The 20,779-nt window shown below is 37.4% G+C and overlaps 1 protein-coding gene across 1 annotated transcript; it reads left to right on the forward strand.

The window, feature by feature from the left end:
* The first annotated feature begins 1,705 nt into the window (after positions 1–1,705).
* On the forward strand, positions 1,706–18,106 carry LOC131974608 (SEC14-like protein 2). The gene is made up of 12 exons (XM_059336988.1): positions 1,706–1,989; positions 4,987–5,062; positions 10,445–10,488; positions 11,373–11,435; positions 11,717–11,905; positions 12,160–12,255; positions 12,349–12,409; positions 12,528–12,611; positions 12,722–12,828; positions 16,592–16,731; positions 17,296–17,465; positions 17,555–18,106. Exons 1-12 carry the CDS (start codon positions 1,936–1,938, stop codon positions 17,704–17,706), a joined length of 1,236 nt encoding a protein of 411 aa, XP_059192971.1. The 5' UTR covers positions 1,706–1,935; the 3' UTR covers positions 17,707–18,106.
* The last annotated feature ends 2,673 nt before the right edge of the window (positions 18,107–20,779 follow it).

Here is a 20,779-nt window from a genome sequence, read left to right on the forward strand (position 1 = left end):
ATATACCACGCAAAGAGAAATAATAATTAACTTTAGAGTGTTTTTTTTCTGTTAACGGTTAGTTTTTGACCGTTGACCAAAGACGACAGTAGCAGTTCGAGAGAGTAACCTGCAGAACTTCCTTCTTCGGTTTACAGCTTCAGACCGGCTGTAAGTACAACTAGAGCGGTGTATAAAACCTCCACAGTGGCGTTTCACGTGTATTAGTACAGGGAGTATGTAATTATTACCGTTACAGTCCGATTGTTTTTGTCAGTGAGCCCTGAAAGGGAAAAATCAAATGACCGGCACCTGTTTGAATTTACACTTGCGCAGTGTGACAACATAATGTCGCCTGTTTTTTTTTTTTTTTTTTTTTTTTTTAAATTTGGCTGAACTTTGAAAAGTAAACAGTACCGGTATTAGCTGATAGGAACAACTCAATCACTAAATCAAACGACATAAAAAAAATAATTTTAAATACTTTTTGTTATATATGCGCATGTGCGAGATTTTCGGATTAACACCAAAGATTGTCTATTTTCGAACACTGCATAGTTTGTCCACAATTTTGTCAAATGTACTAAACATTAACCTAGTGCTTGCTTTTACAGCAAGTTTCAATTTCATTTCAACAACTGCCATGATTTATTTAACCAGTAGTTCTTCCTTTCTTGTCATTTTATTGACAAAAATGTGTAAAAGGGTAGGCAACCTGCAGCTCCGGACATGTGCCACATGTGGCTCAGGCCGTCTGCAGTGGCTCCCTGTGGCTGTGACAAAATAATTACAAGTAATTACTGATTTCTACGGAAGCCCTAAACGGCCATGCATTCATATATTTATTTCCCTCCGTTTTCTCATGATATTAGTTAATTTCATTTGTTTTCTCAAGATCTCGAGAAAATTATGCCATTATCTCGAAATAACAACTGTGGTTTTCCCGAGATAACTGGTTGCCGTAAGCTATGATCTGCTTATTTTCTGTTACGCGTGAGCTGTCCGTGGTACTGAAACAACACTTACCGTTAATGTGAGAATTCTGTCTGATGCAGACATATTTTAGGTTGTGCGTTAACACCTTATCTACTGTTTGGGTTCATCTGTAGTCGGCACTTTGTGCAATAAAATGATTTATTGTGCTGTGTGATAGAGCCGATACGCATGTTTTGTCTTTACTGTTGTATTGTGTGCAGCCTTTATAGAGTTCTGTTGGGAGAGCTTGTTTTATAGGCAGTGTTTTGCTGTAATTTCCTTTGTAATGCATAATATTGGAAAGTAAAATAGTCACTGTTTTTCCAGTTTGTCTATATTTGTCATTTTTATAATTCTACATTTTTACGAGTCCTTTTTCTTGGAAAAGGTGGCCCATCCACTTTTGTACTGGCCCACCCGAAATAGTTTTTTTTTCAATACTTTATTTATTTGTTTTCAGAACATCAAGGTACATAACAACCCGAACAATTACCCCCTTCTTCCCTCCCCCTCCCCTCAAGCAGGTTGTAGAAAAACAAAAACATTAAAAAAAATAAAAAAATAAAAAATAAAAAAAGGCTGTACACTACAATAACACACCCGAAATATTATTTCTGCCATTGTAGAACTACAAATGCTAGTGGACTATAAGCTAGCTGTGAGAGGGGGCGGGGCTTGTCCTCTCTTCCTGACTCGAGTGATCCTCCTGTCATGTCTGCTATCTTTGGCCGAGTCAGCCGGTTGGTCGTTGCCGTGTTTACATTTTTTTCATCCTCTGACAGTTTTTTTCCACCTTGCAGGCAGCTGACAGCGAGGAGAAGCGGACACTGCAGCCGAGGAGCGAAGAGCATCACCGGGGAGCGTCAGAGACAGAAACACGCGTGTCACGGGGAGCTGTGACGGGGCTGTTTCTCTTTCGCTCCGTTAATTTGACTTTGAAGGAGCTCCGTCCTTATCGGTGTTCACCTCCTGGCTGCAGATATGAGCGGAAGAGTCGGGGACCTCAGCCCTAAACAGGCTGAAGCACTGGAGCAGGTAAGTTTTACTACAATCATATTAATATCATTAATCATTGTGCATGAATCTGCAGCCTAGTGTGGATTTACCACTATTCTCGTAGTTGCTATCCCTGTGAATGTTATATAATAACCTGTCTCGACCTTCATTTTCATCTTATTTAATGCTTAAATGAAAAAAAAGCTTTGTAGCTCAGTTATAAGCCATTACTGAGAACAACTTTGGATTTTTATACGACTGCAACTAACCCTTATTTTCATTATTTTCTGGGTGTAAAATGGTAAATGGACTGCCCTTTTCTAGTCAAACCGCTTTTTTATAATACAGATCATCATTCACACACACATTTACACACTGGTGCCACCTGCGTATCAGTAACTAACCACACTCATTAATTAATTAATTAATTAATTCACTTGTGACGCAGCATGGGGAGCAATTTGGGATTCTTCCACAGGTAGACCAGCAAAATGATTAACTCTTTAGCGATTCATTTTGTCTAGAAAACGACTCATAAATTAAAAAAAATTTCCACAACCGAAACCACCCAAACTGTTCTTGAAAATTATGAGAAATATATTTTGATAATTGATTCATTGTTTGTTAATAGAGTAATTGACTAATTTATTAAATGCAGAAGTTCTAAACTGTGCTTTCGAATGGCCTGTAACAGATCTATAAATCACAACAACAACAAAAAATATAGATACAAATGATCACTCAGTTAAGGAGTTAAAACAACTTATATTTTGGCCTTTTTACATGGCAAATAATGAAAAGTATCAATAGTGTTCCTGCCCACTGTTGTTTTAAGCTAAAAAATAGTAGTGTTTTAGTAAAAATCTACTTAATTTTATATACTTAATACAGGATAAAACCTTATTTTGGCGACTTTATGATATATGTTTCTGTCATAATGTATTTATATGTAAATTTTTATTTTTATAGATGTAAATTCACTCTTATCTCAGTTGAATTAAACTATATTTTCAGCATTGCAATACAGAAATTTAAGTCACATTTCATTAGCCATTAGGTGAGTCATTAGCTGCAAACTCTTGACACAGTAACAATGAAATACAGGAACATATTTTCTGCTGACAATACATTTCCACATCAGTTTTCATGTTATTCATACGTTATAAATAGTTAAATATACCTTGAGTCATCATAATAAGAGTACTAAACTTAACGGGAAGTCTGTTAGCTGCACATTTAGGTTATATAAAGGCATTTACAGTATATAGTCAACGCCATGAGAATGCACCTGTCCACATTACTTCTAAAGGTTTGGTGAAGGCCTTGAAGCTAAACCATGCAAAGATAAACATATTTTAGACAACATGTGCTCCAACTTTGAAGCAACAGTTTGGTGAGAGACCCTGTAGCTGTTTCAACACAACAGAGTCCCCGTGTACAAAGCCAGCTCCATTAAAAAAAAAAATCCACCCATTCTGAGTCCTGACTTCACCCCCATCCGACACCTTTGTGATGAATTGAAATGTTGAGTGATACTCACGTGTTGCTGCACAACATCTTCTTAACGCTCTTGTGTCTCCTCCAAAACCTTGTGGAAGTTGAGCCTAAAACCAGAAGAGGAGAGGCTGTTAGAGCAACAGATTATTGCTAATTATTTGAGTTATTCTTATTCTTCTAAGGCTTTCTTCCCCATCTCCTGTCCATCTACAGCTGTCCTATCAAAGGCAAAAAAACAAAATGTCATAATTAAAGTCATACTATGCAGGATTGTTTGCTCACTTTTTGTAAACACAGCAGTCAAACTCAGGTCCTCCTCCCAGCTTAATAAAAGTGATAGCAAAGCCCAGATTTACTCTCATTTTACACTGATGAACCACCTCGCTACAGGTTGTGTTTTTTTGGCACCGTGTTTACTATTTACAACCCTGATTCCAAAGAAGTTAAGACTCATAGACCAAATAACTTTTTGCACCAAAGCTGTAAGGCCCAAATGCACATGTGAGGCTTCATTTGAAAGTTGACATCTTTTATTTCCTGCAACTCAGCATGTTTAGCATGTGGCTAAAGCACAACTGAAACTACCCTAGTTTTTTGGTCTTACCCTAACCACTGCCTGCTGGCTGGCAGGTGGATTTATTAAAGAGGTAAATATATTGGTTTTTGTACAGTTTTCAATTGAATATATGTCACAATGCCCCAACTTGTGATCCCTTTTATGGATTCTGGGATGCACATAGCTGCATGCCTAAAGGGTGACACCCTGAAACATCCTTAACACAGCAAAAGAAAAAGAGGAAATACAGGCAGAAGAAAGGATTTCTGCAGATACAGACAGTGCTGTAGTTTTCTTCATCTTTAATTATAGTTATATATATATATTATATATTATAGTTATATATTTAATTAAAGTTTGTAAAATATAAATAAAACTGAATCCAATATTCAGAGTGTGTAACAAAAAAGTTTCTGTTTGAACATAAAATATACTGTCTTTGTGGCATATTTTCAATTGAAGACAGTACAAAGATTTGGAAAATCAATCAATCAATTTTTTTGAAAAATTGTAGTTACCTGAATATCTTTGAGTTTTTTACTTTTGGTCCAACAAAACACGCAATGCAATCATGTCTATTTTGTGCCAAGCCAGCTTATGAATCAAAACAAATAATAAAAGGCTTATTTTGCAGCCCTAATGCTCAAGTGTCCACATGCTTTGGCCATGTGGTGAAGTTTTTCTTCCCATATAAAAATGTTTACAGGCCTCCTTTGTTAAACATTACCCAACATCACCATTTAAGTGTGGTAAACAATTAGTTTCAGCAGCATTAGGAAATAAAACCCACTAATCTGAAATGACTGAAAAGCTTTAAACAAAGAGGTACTGTAGTTTTTTACCCCACGGTTGCAAACTGTAACTTTAAGGATTAGGTAAAACATTTCCCTGGAACTGTCTTCCCAGTATCGAATCCCGTTTGTGGCTCTAATGCACAATGTGTCCATCATGTGTCTCTTCTTCTCTCCTTCCTCTGGCTACAGTTTCGAGAGAGGATACAAGACATTCTTCCTCAACTTCCTGCACAGCATGACCACTTCCTGTTACGTTGGCTCAGAGGTGAGTTGAGAGTTAAGAAGCACCTGCTGCTTTTTTTAAACTGACCACAGTTTGAACTCAGAAAAACACAACAAACCCTCTCCTATAATCCTCCTCCATTATGCTGATTTGCTATGGTTATTTTCCTATAATCATTTGCATGCATTCAAAGGGGAAAATCAGTCAATTATATACTGGTGTAAAAAGCAGAAGCTGCAGTGGTTTATTACATTACGAGACATGAAGCAACATGTAAACACTCAGGGTTGAGAAAGAGACTCACATGGTTTTCACGCCTAAACATGAAGTTCAAACCGCAGCTTAAAAACTAAGACTTCTCTGTGACTCGTTACTCAGCAACATTTAAAATAAATCAGGAAAACATCAGGGGGAGGAGGGTTGTTTTTGTTTTTACTTTTAAAACTAAATGCGACCAATTCCCAGATTCTAATTTTCCTCCAGCGAAATACAGGCACGGTATTATGGAGAACAAATCTGCCAAATAAATCAATATACCAAAAATAAAGTAAAAAAAAAAAAAAGTATTTATTGATCAAAATATCACATACTTGGAAGGATGGTCAGTTGTTTATAAAGAACAAATGCATAAAGCCATTTAAAAAGAAAAATACCTAAATAAATCTGTGAAATAAAAATTAAATAAGAAAATGAAAAGAAAATGTTTTAAATAAAAAAATATATTTAAAACAAAATATTTTGTGAATTTTTATCAATGTAATGCTTACATTTATTTTGGTACATTAAAGTGCATATTCATTTTTTTTTTTTTTTTCTTTTGGCAGCTTTTGTCCTCCATAGTGTATCTACAGGTCTTGACAAGTCCTGCATTTACTATAATTAAGTCTTGTCTCTTGTCATAGCCAGTAATCCAAGTTCTAAAATGCTTTTGTTTGATTGTGAGCTGTCCAGGAAACATGAATTACCTGTAAAACTAGCAGTTGGATTGCAGTGAAAGTGGATTTTCTCTGCAGGAGGCTTTTAAGATATGAGATAAAACTTTATCCAGAGGTAAATTGCTGTGCAGCAGTTACAATACAAAGTTAGAAGAGTGCAGATAAAAAGTGCAAATATACAAAAGAATACTAAAATAACACAAAGAAGTTGAACAATATTTAAAAAAAGAGGACATTAAAGGATGCAATCCACATTTATACAATGCCAAACAGTTTAATAGTTTAGGTGGTAAATAAATAGTAGTGTTGCACATGTGTAGTGTCAAGTGGGTAATTTGAGCCGGGTTATATTCATTTAATTAAGAACAATAAACAAAAATAATTATTGGTATAAACTGCTGGGAAACACTGAAAAAATTTGATATGATAAGTACATTTTTGGCCAGTTTGAACCATAATACTGGTATCAAATTGTGTTCTATGTAGTAATAAAAATGTCTTTTAAAAGTTTTTAATTTAACTTAATGCTACAGAAACTCCGGTTGAGTTTACATTCAGACTCTGGAGTGAATGGAGAGCGAGTGATTAGAGGAGGCCTTGTTCTCATTAGTTCTGCAGCAGAGGTGTAGCACTCTGTGTTTCAGGCTAATCCACAGCTAATCGCATTAAAGATGCACTATGACGGACAACAGCCCGTCTGCCAGGAGACGCTCTGCTGCTGTGCTCCTGTTTGTTCCTCCTGCGTTCAAATTCCCTCAAAGTTTCCTCCAAAATCATTTCATAAGAAGTTGCAGTGAAGGCGTATTGTTGGCTCTAACGAAGCCTTACTAAAGGTCAGCGTCACAGCCCCGAACACGGACAATGAGGTGTCTGTGTGGTCAGTGTACGCTCTGAGTGTTTCAAGTTATTTTCCTTTCAACATGAATGTAAAGATTACCATTCAAGCTGTGGGAGGACAGCTCAGTTCATTCATGTGAAGCCTGAGGTGGTACACAGTGAACCATTGACCTTAGAACAATCTAGACAGGAAAAGGAGGCTTTTTCGCTAATGAGGGACTAAACACTGGGAGAAACACTGCAATGCACATCCAATAATTCAGTTCCACTTCTTGATATGTTTAACCATTTATTTTCCACAAGCACAATCGGTATCTTATCGTAATTCAGCGTGTGTAAGTGCAGTCAACAGAAGATATTTGCCCCCAGGCTCAGCCCCTCTCTGTGTCAATGCTGAAAACCAGGTGAAAAGCTGAATAGAACCAGATAAAGACGCTATCATTATCACCCACTTCTGTAGACACGCCCACCACCCATAGTGACTACAAAACGTCTCAGAGACCTATATGTGGCTCCTTTACATCCTGAGATTATTGTAATTCTAGTAGTTTCTTTTAGAGCAAGGTGTATGGCCATAAGGTCCCCAGGGTGTTCCTCTATTGTGTCTAGGTTTTATATTTCTCCTCATGTTGTGGGAAAAGTAACAGAGATCACAGAGTTGTCTAGTCAGTTAGAACTTGTTTCCATCAGATAACAGAAGAGGAGCCTTCTGCACTCAAAGGCCAATGACCCTCCTCCTCTTAACAGAACCAAGCAAACACATGATTCTGAAGTCTCTCTCTGAGGGAGCATAAGGTAATTATCTCTGAGGAGCTCCACCTTAAGAGACAAATAAAAGGATAAGCCGGAGGTAAATGACATCATCTCAGGCTGACTTTATGCTTTATACTGGATTACATTAGGACAATGTATTTAGTCTACGATTGGTTCCAGAGTTTAATGAAACAGCTTTTTCTGAAACCCACTGAAGTCTGGTTTGAGTCACAAGGCAGATGTTTTTAGACACCGTGGTCACATGCACACATTTTGATTTGGTCTTGATGCTGTTTGACACTTTTTTTTTTTGCAACTTCTGCCTTCTTTGACTTTAATCTGTGTTCTCTCCGGATCTGTAGACATTAGGTGGTCATGAGTTGAATTCTTATGACAGAATTAGATCAAAATCAGCTTTTATTTTGGGCCATTATACAGCTTTATTTGATAATGGCAGAGACACAGAGTGAAAAGGGGAAGACGTGCAGGAAAGGGCTCAGAGCCAGATTCTAAACCGGGTCCACTGCAACAAGTACTAAGCCTTAGTGGTATATGATCTACTGGTGATCCACCGGGACGCCCCAAAATTGGGCTTTTCATTTTAATAAATAAAAACAGTGTTGGAAAAATCAATCAAATATGCGTTTTCCATTTTTGAAAATCTGCGAGCTACACCGAAACCCGAGAAATATTGCCCCTTTCCCCCAGAGGCTAAACCATCATCTGATGGTTGCTGATATTGAAACTGAGTTTCCAGGAATGACACCTTCACCTGATATGTCACATAACAAGACATATCTGAAATACATGTTATCTAAATCCTTCTGAAAGTCTGGGATTTTAAATCCCAGAACAGAGTCACAAATGCACCTTCCCTGCATGTTTTATTAAACCTGGACCGGAGGTATCATGAAATGTTATCAGATAACACGATGACTGGGTTCGTCCTCGTATCAGCTACATTATGAACCTCTATCAAAGCTTAAGATAACGTTTCAGATGAATGCACTTGAACTCTAAATTGGTCTTTTGTGGACTCAAGAGATTTCCTTCCACTTGATCCATTATTTTATTATCCAAATCGAGGACAGAGCGTGTTGAATGTCGTACTGATTGAAAGCCCCCTGAGGAAAATCAAGATTAGTTATTTTGGGCTACATAAATAAAACCAGTTTGTCAGTTATGTGAGAAGGAACACTGGGTCTTATACAGTCGTGGACAAATTACTCGGATATTCTACTTAAGTAAAAGTACCAATACCACAATGTAGAAATACTCTGTAACAAGTCCTGCAGTCAAAATTTACTTAAGTAAAAGTAGCAGCTTCACAACATACTTAAAGTAAAAATTCAAAATCATTCATTTGGATGATTGTTTATTTATTAATTATCACTTTAAAGTTACAGCTGGTACTGGTACAACTTATTTCTATTACTTAAATTACTGTTGGGTAGCTTAAACCATAATTATACAACAGGTTTTATTAGTTGATGTGTATTTTGTATTAAGAATTTTAATTTGTAAGGTAACAAGTTACTTAAGGCATCAAATATGTGGTGGAGAAGAAGTATTAAGTAGCAGAATAAGGAATCTGGTCTTATAACACCTTAAAAACAAAATAAATGTCTACTAAATAATTACACACAACATTATAATGCAGTACCTATCTATCTTCCAGGTGCTGTGTATATTATTAGTAGTTAGCCTGTTATTACCCTGTACGGAGAGGTAATCGTAGCATAACACTTATTACTCAGAATAACATACAGCCCGGTCATTTGCCAGAATCTGCTTTGTGCTTTAGTAATTTTAAGTCCACCTAGTTCTGGTGCCAGACGGGAGCATTAGGAACGGTGTAATCCACTACTGGAGTAAGTCTCACTTTAACTTCAACAGCGCTGTTGTGCCTCTTCACCAGACTGTCAGCTGCAGAGCTAATCACCTTATAGACAGAGTATTAGGACGGTGAACTGTGTGTCCACTCTGTACTGACACAGTGGTTTTAATTTTTTTAGAGTGGAGCAGTGGGGCCTTTTGGATGTTGCACAGGTTTATTCACAGAAGGTGTTAACAAGAATTATCAATCAACCCTTTATGATAGAAAGAAACGGTAAAAACGGGCATTATCATCAGAGTTTGAACGTTCTCACAGTCCTGAAGAAAAAGTAACAAAAACAAAGCTAAAAATTGTGATTTTTCTTCAAAATCACTTAATTATGTACATGTCACATTTAAAACTTTGCCAAAAAATAATCCATTTGGACAAACCAGATCCTGATTAAACTTTGAAAAATCAATTAAAACAAGCTTGCAAACATTTAATCAAACATTTAGTAATATCAACCTTTGAATGTAAAACATGCTGTTTAATATGGCTTTTTTTGTCTTTATAATTTGTAAAGACTCCAATTTCCTTGGACAGTCAGAACTGAACTGGAAAAGAAAGCTTTGAGGTTTTTTTTGCACCTACTCCATGAAACAAACTCCAGACTACCAACCCTGAATGAGTCTTAAAACTATGCTGTGTGTGTACATGTTCAAAATTTTACTTAAATCTTTGTGCTTTTATGTTATTTTTCGAAACTCTGTGCTGCTGCTAATCTTGGCCAGGTCTCCCTTGTCAAATACATCTTTGATCTAAATGAGAAATTAAGTAAAGGCTAAATAAAATATTAGATGTATTCTTCTTTGTATATTTTTTGTCTTACTAAACTTTGCAACTGATATGCTTTAAAAATTAAGTTTGCTTGCTTTACAATTGAAGTTCTAAAAAATAGAATATACTATAATAGTAAATGCATTCTGGATAAAGACCTTCATTTTATAACCATCAATGGATCTTGGATGTCTGTATTTATGATAATCAGCCTCTTTTTTCACTTTCCTTTCTCTTTTTCAGCCCGAAACTTCAATGTCCAGAAGTCGGAGGCAATGATACGAAAGGTATGAACATGATCAGGATCTTATGGAAAAGCAGTAGTGAAATGAAAGCAGAAGTACAGACACAATGCCTGCTTTTTCACTGACGTAATGTGTGAAAGTCCAGTTAACACCAGCACAGACTGTTCATCAGCTCAGGAGTGGCTGCAGATTAGAGAGGAGCCGTGTGGTAACGGTACGCTGTGGGCAAACTGAGTCATCACAGCAGCCTAAGGAGATAAGATATAATGTAGATAAAAGGGATTAAATAAGTTCTCAGGATGTCATCATGAGATTCACAGCCACCCAACTTAAAGCAGCAAGTGGCAGAAAAACTATGCAACATACTGACAGACATATACTGTCACATATCGTCGTCTTATAAAGCTGTCAAACTTCCATGATTCGGCACTCACAGAGCAACAGTAGCATTTATTTTAAGTCATGTTTCTGTCATAAATTCTCTCTCCTTATAGCTGCTTTTTCTCCAACTCCCGAAAAAAAATTCTGTCTCTTTAGCCACTACTTGACCCAATTGGACAGGATTAACAATGCTCACTGCAAGCTCTGTTGTTGGAGGATAACTACATAAAAGGAACTTGACATGAAAAACTTTTACTTCATCCAAAGCTGGATGCTCCTCCCTCCACACACTTCAAACTCATTCGGGTGCCGCTGCATGCTCATGTGTTCACACGGCGGTACATAACTGATCCTCCTCCTGCTGATGGGGCAGGTTTTACATCATCTACTGTCTGAAACCTCCTAAGCCACTTAAATCTCCACATTGTGCAGGCGGATGTGGATCTGCCACACCACAAACAGTCTATCATCAAGGAAGTAGAAAAGAAATACCATGTTTTAATGTAGTATACTATGATTAATAGTTTTTTCATCTTTTCTTCCAGCATATAGAGTTCAGGAAACACATGAAAGTAGACACAATACTGAGCGACTGGCGTCCACCAGAGGTAAAAACAGGCTAAACATTATAAACTATAACCTACTGTAAGCTCATTGTACTTAGAGCAAAAACACACCAAGCAGCGGCAAAGTGCAGCAAGTTGTGGCAAGCCATGGCCATAGATTTTTCGTGCCCCAAATACTTAAAGACACCATCCTGCTGCAGAAAAAAATATTTATTGCAGTGAGCTGCACTTTGCTGCTGCTTTGTGTGTTTTCTGTGTAATTTTAGGAAATATTTTTGTCAAATAAATGCTTAAAATATCCCAATTGCACGACTGATTTGCAGGTGATAGAGAAGTATCTGTCAGGAGGGATGTGTGGTTACGACCGTGAGGGCAGTCCTATCTGGTATGATGTCATCGGACCTGTGGACCCTAAAGGCCTCTTCCTGTCTGCGTCCAAGCAGGACTTCATCAAGTCCAAGATCAAAGACTGTGAGCTGCTGCGGTTGGAGTGTAACCTGCAGACGCAGAGGGTGAGAGAGCTCCAGACCTCAGGACAGAGATCCATATGATGCCCTGCTGAAACTTCTCTAATGTGACTTACAATTGGGAAGCAATTAAGGGTTCTTGGCTCCTTGTCAAATTCACAAAAAGCAAGAAAAAACTATTAAAACGACCCTATAAGTAATGGCCAACCTACTCTATCAACTGAACTACAAATTTTCATTTTATTTCACACATTTTGTATAATTTCATAGATTAAATGACCCCGTCTTTCTGTCCCCAGCTTGGCACCAACGTCGAGGCAATCACCATGATCTACGACGTAGAAGGTCTGGGTCTGAAGCACTTATGGAAGCCTGCTATAGAAACATATGGAGAGGTAATATGATACACGGTGTAAAACTGAAATTAAACTGCCCAGTTGGTTTGTCGCCCATTTACAAATACAGAACATGTCTCTCTGTGTGATCAGATCCTCCAGATGTTTGAAGACAACTACCCAGAAGGCTTGAAAAGGCTGTTTGTCATTAAAGGTAACTTTGCCCCTCATCCAACCTGCATTTCTGTATTTATCTTTGTTTTGTTATTATTATTATCTTGTTCTTTTACAGAGTTTCACTTGGTCACCACTTTTTACTTTATCTCCTGCAGCACCTAAACTCTTTCCTGTTGCCTACAACCTCGTCAAGCATTTCCTGAGTGAGAACACAAGACAAAAGATCCATATCCTGGGGGGTGAGACACTTAACAACACAGCATCTTACGATAGAGTTAATGTCACTCCAATCAAAACACTTTGAGCTCCCTCCTTCCTAACCAAATGACTGTTGTTGTTGTTTATACAGGGAACTGGCAGGAGGTTTTACTGAAGTACATCGATGCAGAGGAGCTGCCGGTGATATACGGAGGAAAACTGACGGATCCTGATGGAGATCCTCGCTGTAGGACCAGGGTGAGTCAGTCAATCAGCACACCCATGGGTGCTGGCTGTTTTTGTTATAAAGGAGCGCTGATGATGAGTTGGAGGAGACGAGTATCTGTTGCAGATGCTGCTAGAAATACTTGGATATGCGCTTATTGACACGTTCTTGAGGAGATATGCCTGAAGATTAATTGCAAATGAGCTGAAAGGACTTATTAATGAAGATAGACCTTAAAGACAGTCCTAAATTAACAGTAATCTGCTACTAGATGTTGGCATTTTATTTAAAACCAGGTTGAATTCTGTTACTCAAAATAGTTTATCTAAGACTTGAATCAGTGGTTTTATAATGTGTAGTTGATATCAAGCCTTCAAATCATTTTTCTGCAAATGGTAGTAACGGAAGTCAACATTTGAAGTCTTTAATTTCCTTTCCATAACCACTGAAATCTTAATTTTTTTTAAAGTCTGCCCTGTTGACCTCTTCCTTTTTAACTCTTAGATTATTATTATTTTATGTTTCTTACTATTTTTTTAATATTATTGACTTGATTGAGAGTTGAACCAGGATGAAAAGTAGAAGCTGTCTGCTCTGTTTCATTTGTGTCCAAAAACATACACAAATACACCCATTCATAAAATGAACACAGCACAGACAGAAGTTTTTGTCTGTTGACATAGCAAACACTGAGCATATGGGATAAGTCATACGGCATAAGTTTCATATCAGAGTATCTGCGGTTTGCTGAAACCACAGATACTTTCATATACTTCCTGCTTGCAATTTCAGGTAGTGTTATTCATTATTATCTGGCTAAAAAACATGAAGTGAGAAAACTAATGTTCAATGTCATAAACAGTTGAATGCAAGACATAACCCTTCATATAAACTGATTCATGAAGGGTTACTTTTGATTGCAAATTTCTTGCAATCACTAGAATTGTATAACTGTGTTATCACGATACAAAAGTCAATATAATGTACAGTAATTATTGCCAAATACAAAAATTACTCGTTATTCTGAAGAACTATTGGCATGACGACTGAAGAGATTCCTGCAATGGATACAAGTCTGATTCCAACAACAGCTGGTCATCCCTCTAGTAAATAAAAGGCGACAGTATGCTTGCTTTGGAGTAGTTTCATATATAGATGAAAACCTGTGCTCTATGATTTTTTTTCACTGATTTGCATCCTGTAGCTCCTGTAGTTTTGCAGCTCTGCTTTGAGTATACATGCTGTGCACCTGACACATTGTGGGTTTACATTTGACTTGCAAACTATGTTTTATGCACGCCCCCACCAGTTTTTCCTGTTTGTCATGACCAAACAAAAAAAATATTAAGAAAATAATTTGCCTAAACAGGAATAATGCAGTGTCTCACTCAGACTCAAACTGGAACACAGTGGATGAGATGTTCTCTATAAAATGTTAACACTGCCAACACTGGCAGTGGCAAAGATCCTGTTACACATGAATGAGCAGGTTTGATCGCAGCAGGTCAATGACAATGCAAGGACGATTCTGGACCGGCAGACTGAATCAATACAGCTGCACACACGCTGAATACCCTTTCTCTCTGCTGTACGTGTACAGATGATGCTAAAAGGATTCAATTTGTGGGTTGGCCAGATGGTTTTCTGTGAGAGTTATAGCCGTTAATGACAGACATTTCCTGTATTTGCAGACAATTCACAGGAACTTGCAGATGAGAAATAAATGATTTAAACTGATCAAGAAAAGCTTTATCCCCGCTGCACCCCGCCTCGCTGCATAGAACCAGCAGAAACCAGACCTGGCAGCGTAGTGTGTCGAGCAACACATGCAGCTTGAGTAGTTGCACGTAAAGATAAAAATCTAGAAAAGAAAACTGACCGTGCGTTTGTTTCTGTAGATAAATAATTGGGCCCAGGAGAGATGAGGAACAGGAAGAGAGAAATTCATTGCGGCTGCATTCAAGATTCAACGTATTGAGATGTTCAGCCTCAAAGTGTTGTCTTTTTTTTATTTTTAGTTTAGCTACCTGTGTGTCCTTGACGTTGTACTGTATTACTTTGGGTAGGTCATTGGAACTCGGTCAACTTACTAAAGGACTAGTTCAGCATTTTGGTAACTGCTATTATTTGCTTTTTTGCTGAGAATTAGATGAGAAGATTGAGACCTTTTTCTACGAGTCTGCTGACTGGTTTAGCTTAGCATAAAGACTGGAAGCAGGAGGAAGGAAGTGTGCATGGCCAAGAAGTAGTCCAGCATGTAACTCCCTATAAAACTATAAATTAATAATAATGTTTACACTTAAATTAGCTTGTCAGTTTGCAAGTCAACAAGCAGTTTAAAGATGTGACCTTAAGATCTGGAAAATTGTAAAGGGCCGTTTTCTGACAGTTTAGAAACTAAACAATCAAATAGAAATAAGAGATTAATTAATCAGAAAAAAAATAATGATCAAACAGTTGATTTTGTTACTATTGGACAGAGGCAGGATAGCCATTTTCCTTGTTTCCAGTCTCAATGCAAAGATTTTTTTTAATCAAACAGAAGAAAAAAATATATATGAATGCTCCTGCTTACATTTTTCTATGCACAGAAAATAAAATTTTGTGCACAAATGTGTTTAATCCTTGTTTGTGAGTACATTGCCAAAACAGTCCATCCACCTGGCAGGTGTGGCGTGTTGATTGTTGACTGAACAGCGTGATTATGGATTAAATGTGCCATGCCACACCTGTCAGCTGGATGCATTATCTTGAGAAAGGAGAAATACTGACTGACATGGATTTTAACTAATTTGTGACCACCATTTGGGAGAAATGAGCCTTGTGTGCACAGGAAAAGGTTTTTTTTCAAAAGTGTTGCATTTATATTTTGTTAAACACATAGGCTTTTTAAAATGTGAATTATTCCTTAAAGATTTGAGAATCACGCATGGACGCTTAGGAATGCAAAAACTTTTTTGTAAAGGTCCATGAAACACTGATCTGTGTGTGAATTTTTTTCTGCATCTTTAGGGCTCATTATTGTCGGTTTTATAGTAAACATTTTCTGAGTTTTTAGTGTTGTAGGAAGATATCAGGAGTGTGCGGAGGAAAGTGTACTTTTATCATTAATGTTCTGCTTCCTTTAAACTTTGGAGCCTTACGCATCTTGTGAGATTTTTCTTACTTTTTCCTCCTTCAGGTTTTGTCAAATCTGCACAATTTATGTAATGAAGTTTTGCTCTTTAACGTCTCATGGACTATTTGACGATGTGTGTTTTTGTTCTTTTAGCTATGCCTTTCTTTCTGCATCTTTTTTCTGTTTTTCGTTGACAGTTTCCCAATAACGGTTCTGTTAAGTTCGACATTTCTGCAAGACTTTTAGAGAAGTGGTTTGTTGGAGGTGTTGAACTTCCCTTGTAGAAACGCTCCAAGACAGGTCTGAAACTGCTCTCTGAGCTGTGTCTATCATTATTTATGATAGAGATGAAAATGTTCACCTGCTGGTTTTAAACAACACTCTGGATTAAACTCTCCCCACTCTGCTGCCCTCTGTTGGTTGCTTCCCGTACTGCACTATGCAGTACATTTGATTCGTTTGTTATTTATTTTATTTATGTGAATAAACTTGAAGAGATAAAAAAATCTTTTGTGCAAAATATGTAAAATGACAAGCATTCCGACACAAAGACACAGTAAGTGATGTCTTTCTCTTTTTCCTCATTCCTCCCTTTCCACCCCAGACCTTTTAACATTTCATATAAGTAACTTTTTACCCATATCTATAACTTTGTTTATGCACGATCCCTGCTGCAGATAAACCACGTCGGCCCAGTTCCCCCCTCCTACTACGTACGGGACCATGTGAAGGTGAACTATGACCAGTGTGTGAGCGTCAGTAGAGGATCCACGCAGCAGCTGGACTATGAGATCTTGTTCCCGGGTTGCGTTCTCAGGTCAGTTGGAGGGTTTCTCACAGAGACAGTAATATTAAATTGTGTTAAAAGTTATTCAGGTCTTTTTTTTCAGTTTGTTTGGCAGTGCATTACAACATATTTAATGTAATTTATTGTGATGCAATGAATTATTTTATACTATAAAATAATTGGAAAAGTGGAAATATATTATATTTCCATGTTTTTGTCATTTTTAGAAGGCTTGGAAATGCACTAATAGTAAGACAGTGGATTTTATTAATGTAATTTAATATTATTTTTTATTAATTTATTAATATTTTATTTAAATTAAATGTATTTTTTATATATTTTTATATTGTTAATTTAAATATATATTTTTTGTGTTTTAGTTGAATTATATTTCACAGTTCAGGAAAATGCACTAAAATGAATAATGACATGATGTTTCCAAGTCAATGAGTAATTGTGATAAATATTCAGGATATAAATGTCAACTAAAATAATCATGATTGGAATTTTGCCATACTTTTTGTAATAAATTAAATTCACAGAAATACATTAGAAAAGTAATTTATTTAAAAATGTTTTTTTCTGTCTCTGTAGGTGGCAGTTTGCCTCTGAGAGTGCAGATATCGGTTTTGGGGTGTTTATGAAGGCTAAAAAGGGCGAATGGAAGAAAGCAGGTCAGATGGAGGAAGTCGTGCCCACCCAGCGCTACAACTCACACTTAGTCCCCGAGGACGGATCACTGACCTGTGAACGCCCAGGAGTGTGTGAGTAACCAAAGGCTCAGGAGGCTTTAAGATCAATATTACATCCACAGTCAGTGTAGTAAATATTCTGTTCTGATTGTCTTCCCCAGACGTTCTGAGATTTGACAACACTTACAGCATCTTCCAGGCCAAGAGAATCAGCTTTAGTGTTGAAGTGCTGCTCCCGGACCGCTTACAGTCCCCACAGACCAACGGAGGGTCCAAAAACCACGTGCAAGCTGAGGCCGCCAGCCAATCATAACCAAGATGACACAACGTGCCACGTCCATGTCGTCAGATCAGAAATGTTTAGCTGCCACTAGTACGCACAGCCTGAGAGACTTGAGCTGAACAGAGCTGCAACATGCTGCCAAAAACACACAGTATTTAACCCACCAATCATCTTCAATGACCTCATTCATGTGCTGTCTGTTCAGAAACACTTATGAAACAAAAAGGAGGGAAACAGGATATGGCAAAAAGTATGCAGACACACCTAAATGCATAATTTTGTCCACTTTTGCTCTCTGCTTGTTTTTTATGGTTTGAATATTTCCTTGAATTTTCCTCTGCAGCATATGTTGACAAACATATACACATAATTTTGTGCAATTTTCATCTGTTTCCTCATGGTTTCAATATTTCCTTATTGAGTTTTGAGTTTGAGTTACAAATGTGAGGTGAACAGGTATGATGAATTGATGGAGGAACACATAATACGATGTATGCAGACACCCCACACACACCTTTTTGGTACAGTTTTTCATGGTTTGGTCTAGTTCCAAATAAATGTTATTGATACAACACACAACAATATTTTAGACAACAGTGTGCGTCCATCAGCTTGTGGAAAGATTGTGTTTCAATAGGACAATGTTCCTATGCACAGTATAAGGTCACTTAAGGAAATAGTGAAATAGAAAAGTGGCACAAGAGAGAAATAGTAGGGTTTTTTATGCACAAAAACACAAAATAAATATATTCTTTAGATGTCTCCCCCCCCATGTATATGGCGTAAATATTTGCCAGGTCTGCAACAGTACAAGCATTTTAGTTAATTTATATCAGAATACGTTTTGTTGTCATTTTGAAAAGAAGAAAGAAAATGTTGAAAATTTACCACCACGCTTCACACACACTAAACATTCCTCCTAGTCACACACATGACATCCTATGTAACAATTAAGGTCTATCTAAATGAAGTTTTATTCATCTTTTTGTCTCTTCCCAACTTGACTGATAAACAACAAACTTTCATATTTGTGGTTAACATTCCTTTGAATATTCATGTCTTCATTTCTAATTTATTTCCAAAAAAAACGGGTTGAGATTATATTTATTTTATTCTAGCAAAATGTTAAATTCTCTATATCAAATTTATCAGATACAGTATTACATTATATCAATGTTAACTTATTTGCAGTGAATACACAACATGTTACTCTCACCAGGCAATTACTGAATGTAGATTGTGGCAGATGGACAGAATGGCTATAATTCACATTGTTTTCGTATTTATATATTGGAAGCGGTACTGAGAAACTTTTTTGCAACAATCTGGTAAATCCTAAGGAAAGAAAAACAGATTACAGTTATGGCCTTGAAATGTCTGGAAAGTACAAATTGTGTTGATGAAGATCTTTTCATATATGCAAAATATTGTAAAAGAAAAAAATAAATTTGTTGACAACTTAAATTGCCGGCTGAATACGTTTTTTTCTTTCTCCATACTTTTTATTGACATTGACACATCTTCTTCACATTCTCCTGTCTTATTTAAACTGCCAAACCAACTAAGTTGTTGAGGAAAAAAAGCAAAAACTAAATGTAATGAGCTCAGACTCAGGTGCTGTACTAATGTAACAGCTCCACCTATTAATTCCCAGCAAGACAACAAAACAGGTGCTGCACCTGAAGCCCAGAAGGTGTTCTTAATCATGCTAGTTAGCAAAACAGTGAGAAGGTCTAACATTTCATTATATCCACAACCACTAGTGCCACCCTTTAGAAAGGTAAAAAAAAAAACCTGACATGTAAACAATGCAAACTCCACAGCTGCAGCAGCCAAAACACATATTTAGGCAAAGACAGACATTTTTTGCAACCTACTCACCTGTCTGAAGAGCTAAGTCCTCCAGTCCCAGTATAACCAGTCCACTCGGTCTCTGGTCCCAGTATAAATGAGTCCACTCAGCCTCTCTCTGGTCCCAGTATGAAGGAGTCCACTCAGCCTCTCTGGTCCCAGTATCACCAGTCCACTCAGCCTCTCCGGTCCCAGTATCACCAGTCCACTAAGCCTCTCTGGTCCCAGTATAAAGGAGTCCACTCAGCCTCTCTGGTCCCAGTATCACCAGTCCACTCAGCCTCTCTGGTCCCGGTATCACCAGTCCACTCAGCCTCTCTGGTCCCAGTATCACCAGTCCATTCAGCCTCTCTGGTCCCAGTATCACCAGTCCACTCAGCCTCTCTGGTCCCAGTATCACCAGTCCATTCAGCCTCTCTGGTCCCAGTATCACCAGTCCATTCAGCCTCTCTGTCCCACTGTGGTGGTGCTCCTTCTTGAAAGTAAAAAGTTTCTAATAAAGCAAAAGGCCGTTTGTTGTGATGAGGTTAGATGACAGCTAGGGGGCGTTGTTCAGCGTATCAGCTCTTAAATGTACCTTTAGTTGTACCAGGCATTACAATGAACAAGAAAGCGAGGAGAAAATAAGGGTGGTCTAATATTTTTTTCCATGACTGTTTATGTTTATTAAATATGTGACGAATCTGCTAAATGAGGCAGAAAACAGCTGCACACATCATTACGGGCACCAGTTAGTTCGGAAACCAGTAAGGACACAACACCGGTGTTAGCGTCCTTTAGCCCAGTAGTTCTCAACCTTTTTGAGTCGCGACCCCCAATTTAACATGCATGTTGTCCGCGACCCCCGCTCACTTTATATTTTATTGTTACTTTTAATCTAAGTCCTGTGCTATCAGTTTAAAGGTCCATTCTGACCTACTGAGTGTGTAACAGTCAGCTTCAAGCCAGAGACTCCTTGGAAACTTGATACTTTGGGATTTGTCAGAAAAGACACAAAATTACCCCAAAAAGAATCAAATTGACCACAAAATGACACAAAATGATCAAAAACAGACACAGAATGATCAAAAAATTACATAAAATTAAGCAAAAAAGGACTCAAATTGACACAAAATGGCAAAAAATCACCACAAAAAGACACAAATTGACCAAAACAGACACAAAATGACCAAATAATGGAACAAAATGACCAAAAAAAGACACAAAATGACCAAAGAAAGACATGAAATGACCAAAAAAAGACACAAAATGA

Source organism: Centropristis striata, chromosome 7, assembly GCF_030273125.1.
Source record: "Centropristis striata isolate RG_2023a ecotype Rhode Island chromosome 7, C.striata_1.0, whole genome shotgun sequence".
Classification (NCBI taxonomy): domain Eukaryota; kingdom Metazoa; phylum Chordata; class Actinopteri; order Perciformes; family Serranidae; genus Centropristis; species Centropristis striata.

Coding starts and splice junctions, on each gene's coding strand:
- LOC131974608 (XM_059336988.1), top strand. CDS start 1,936: ATGAGCGGAAGAGTCGGGGACCTCAGCCCTAAACAGGCTGAAGCACTG. Junction 10,489..11,372: donor CGGAGGCAATGATACGAAAG/GTATGAACATGA, acceptor CTTTTCTTCCAG/CATATAGAGTTCAGGAAACA. Junction 17,466..17,554: donor CTGTGAACGCCCAGGAGTGT/GTGAGTAACCAA, acceptor TGTCTTCCCCAG/ACGTTCTGAGATTTGACAAC.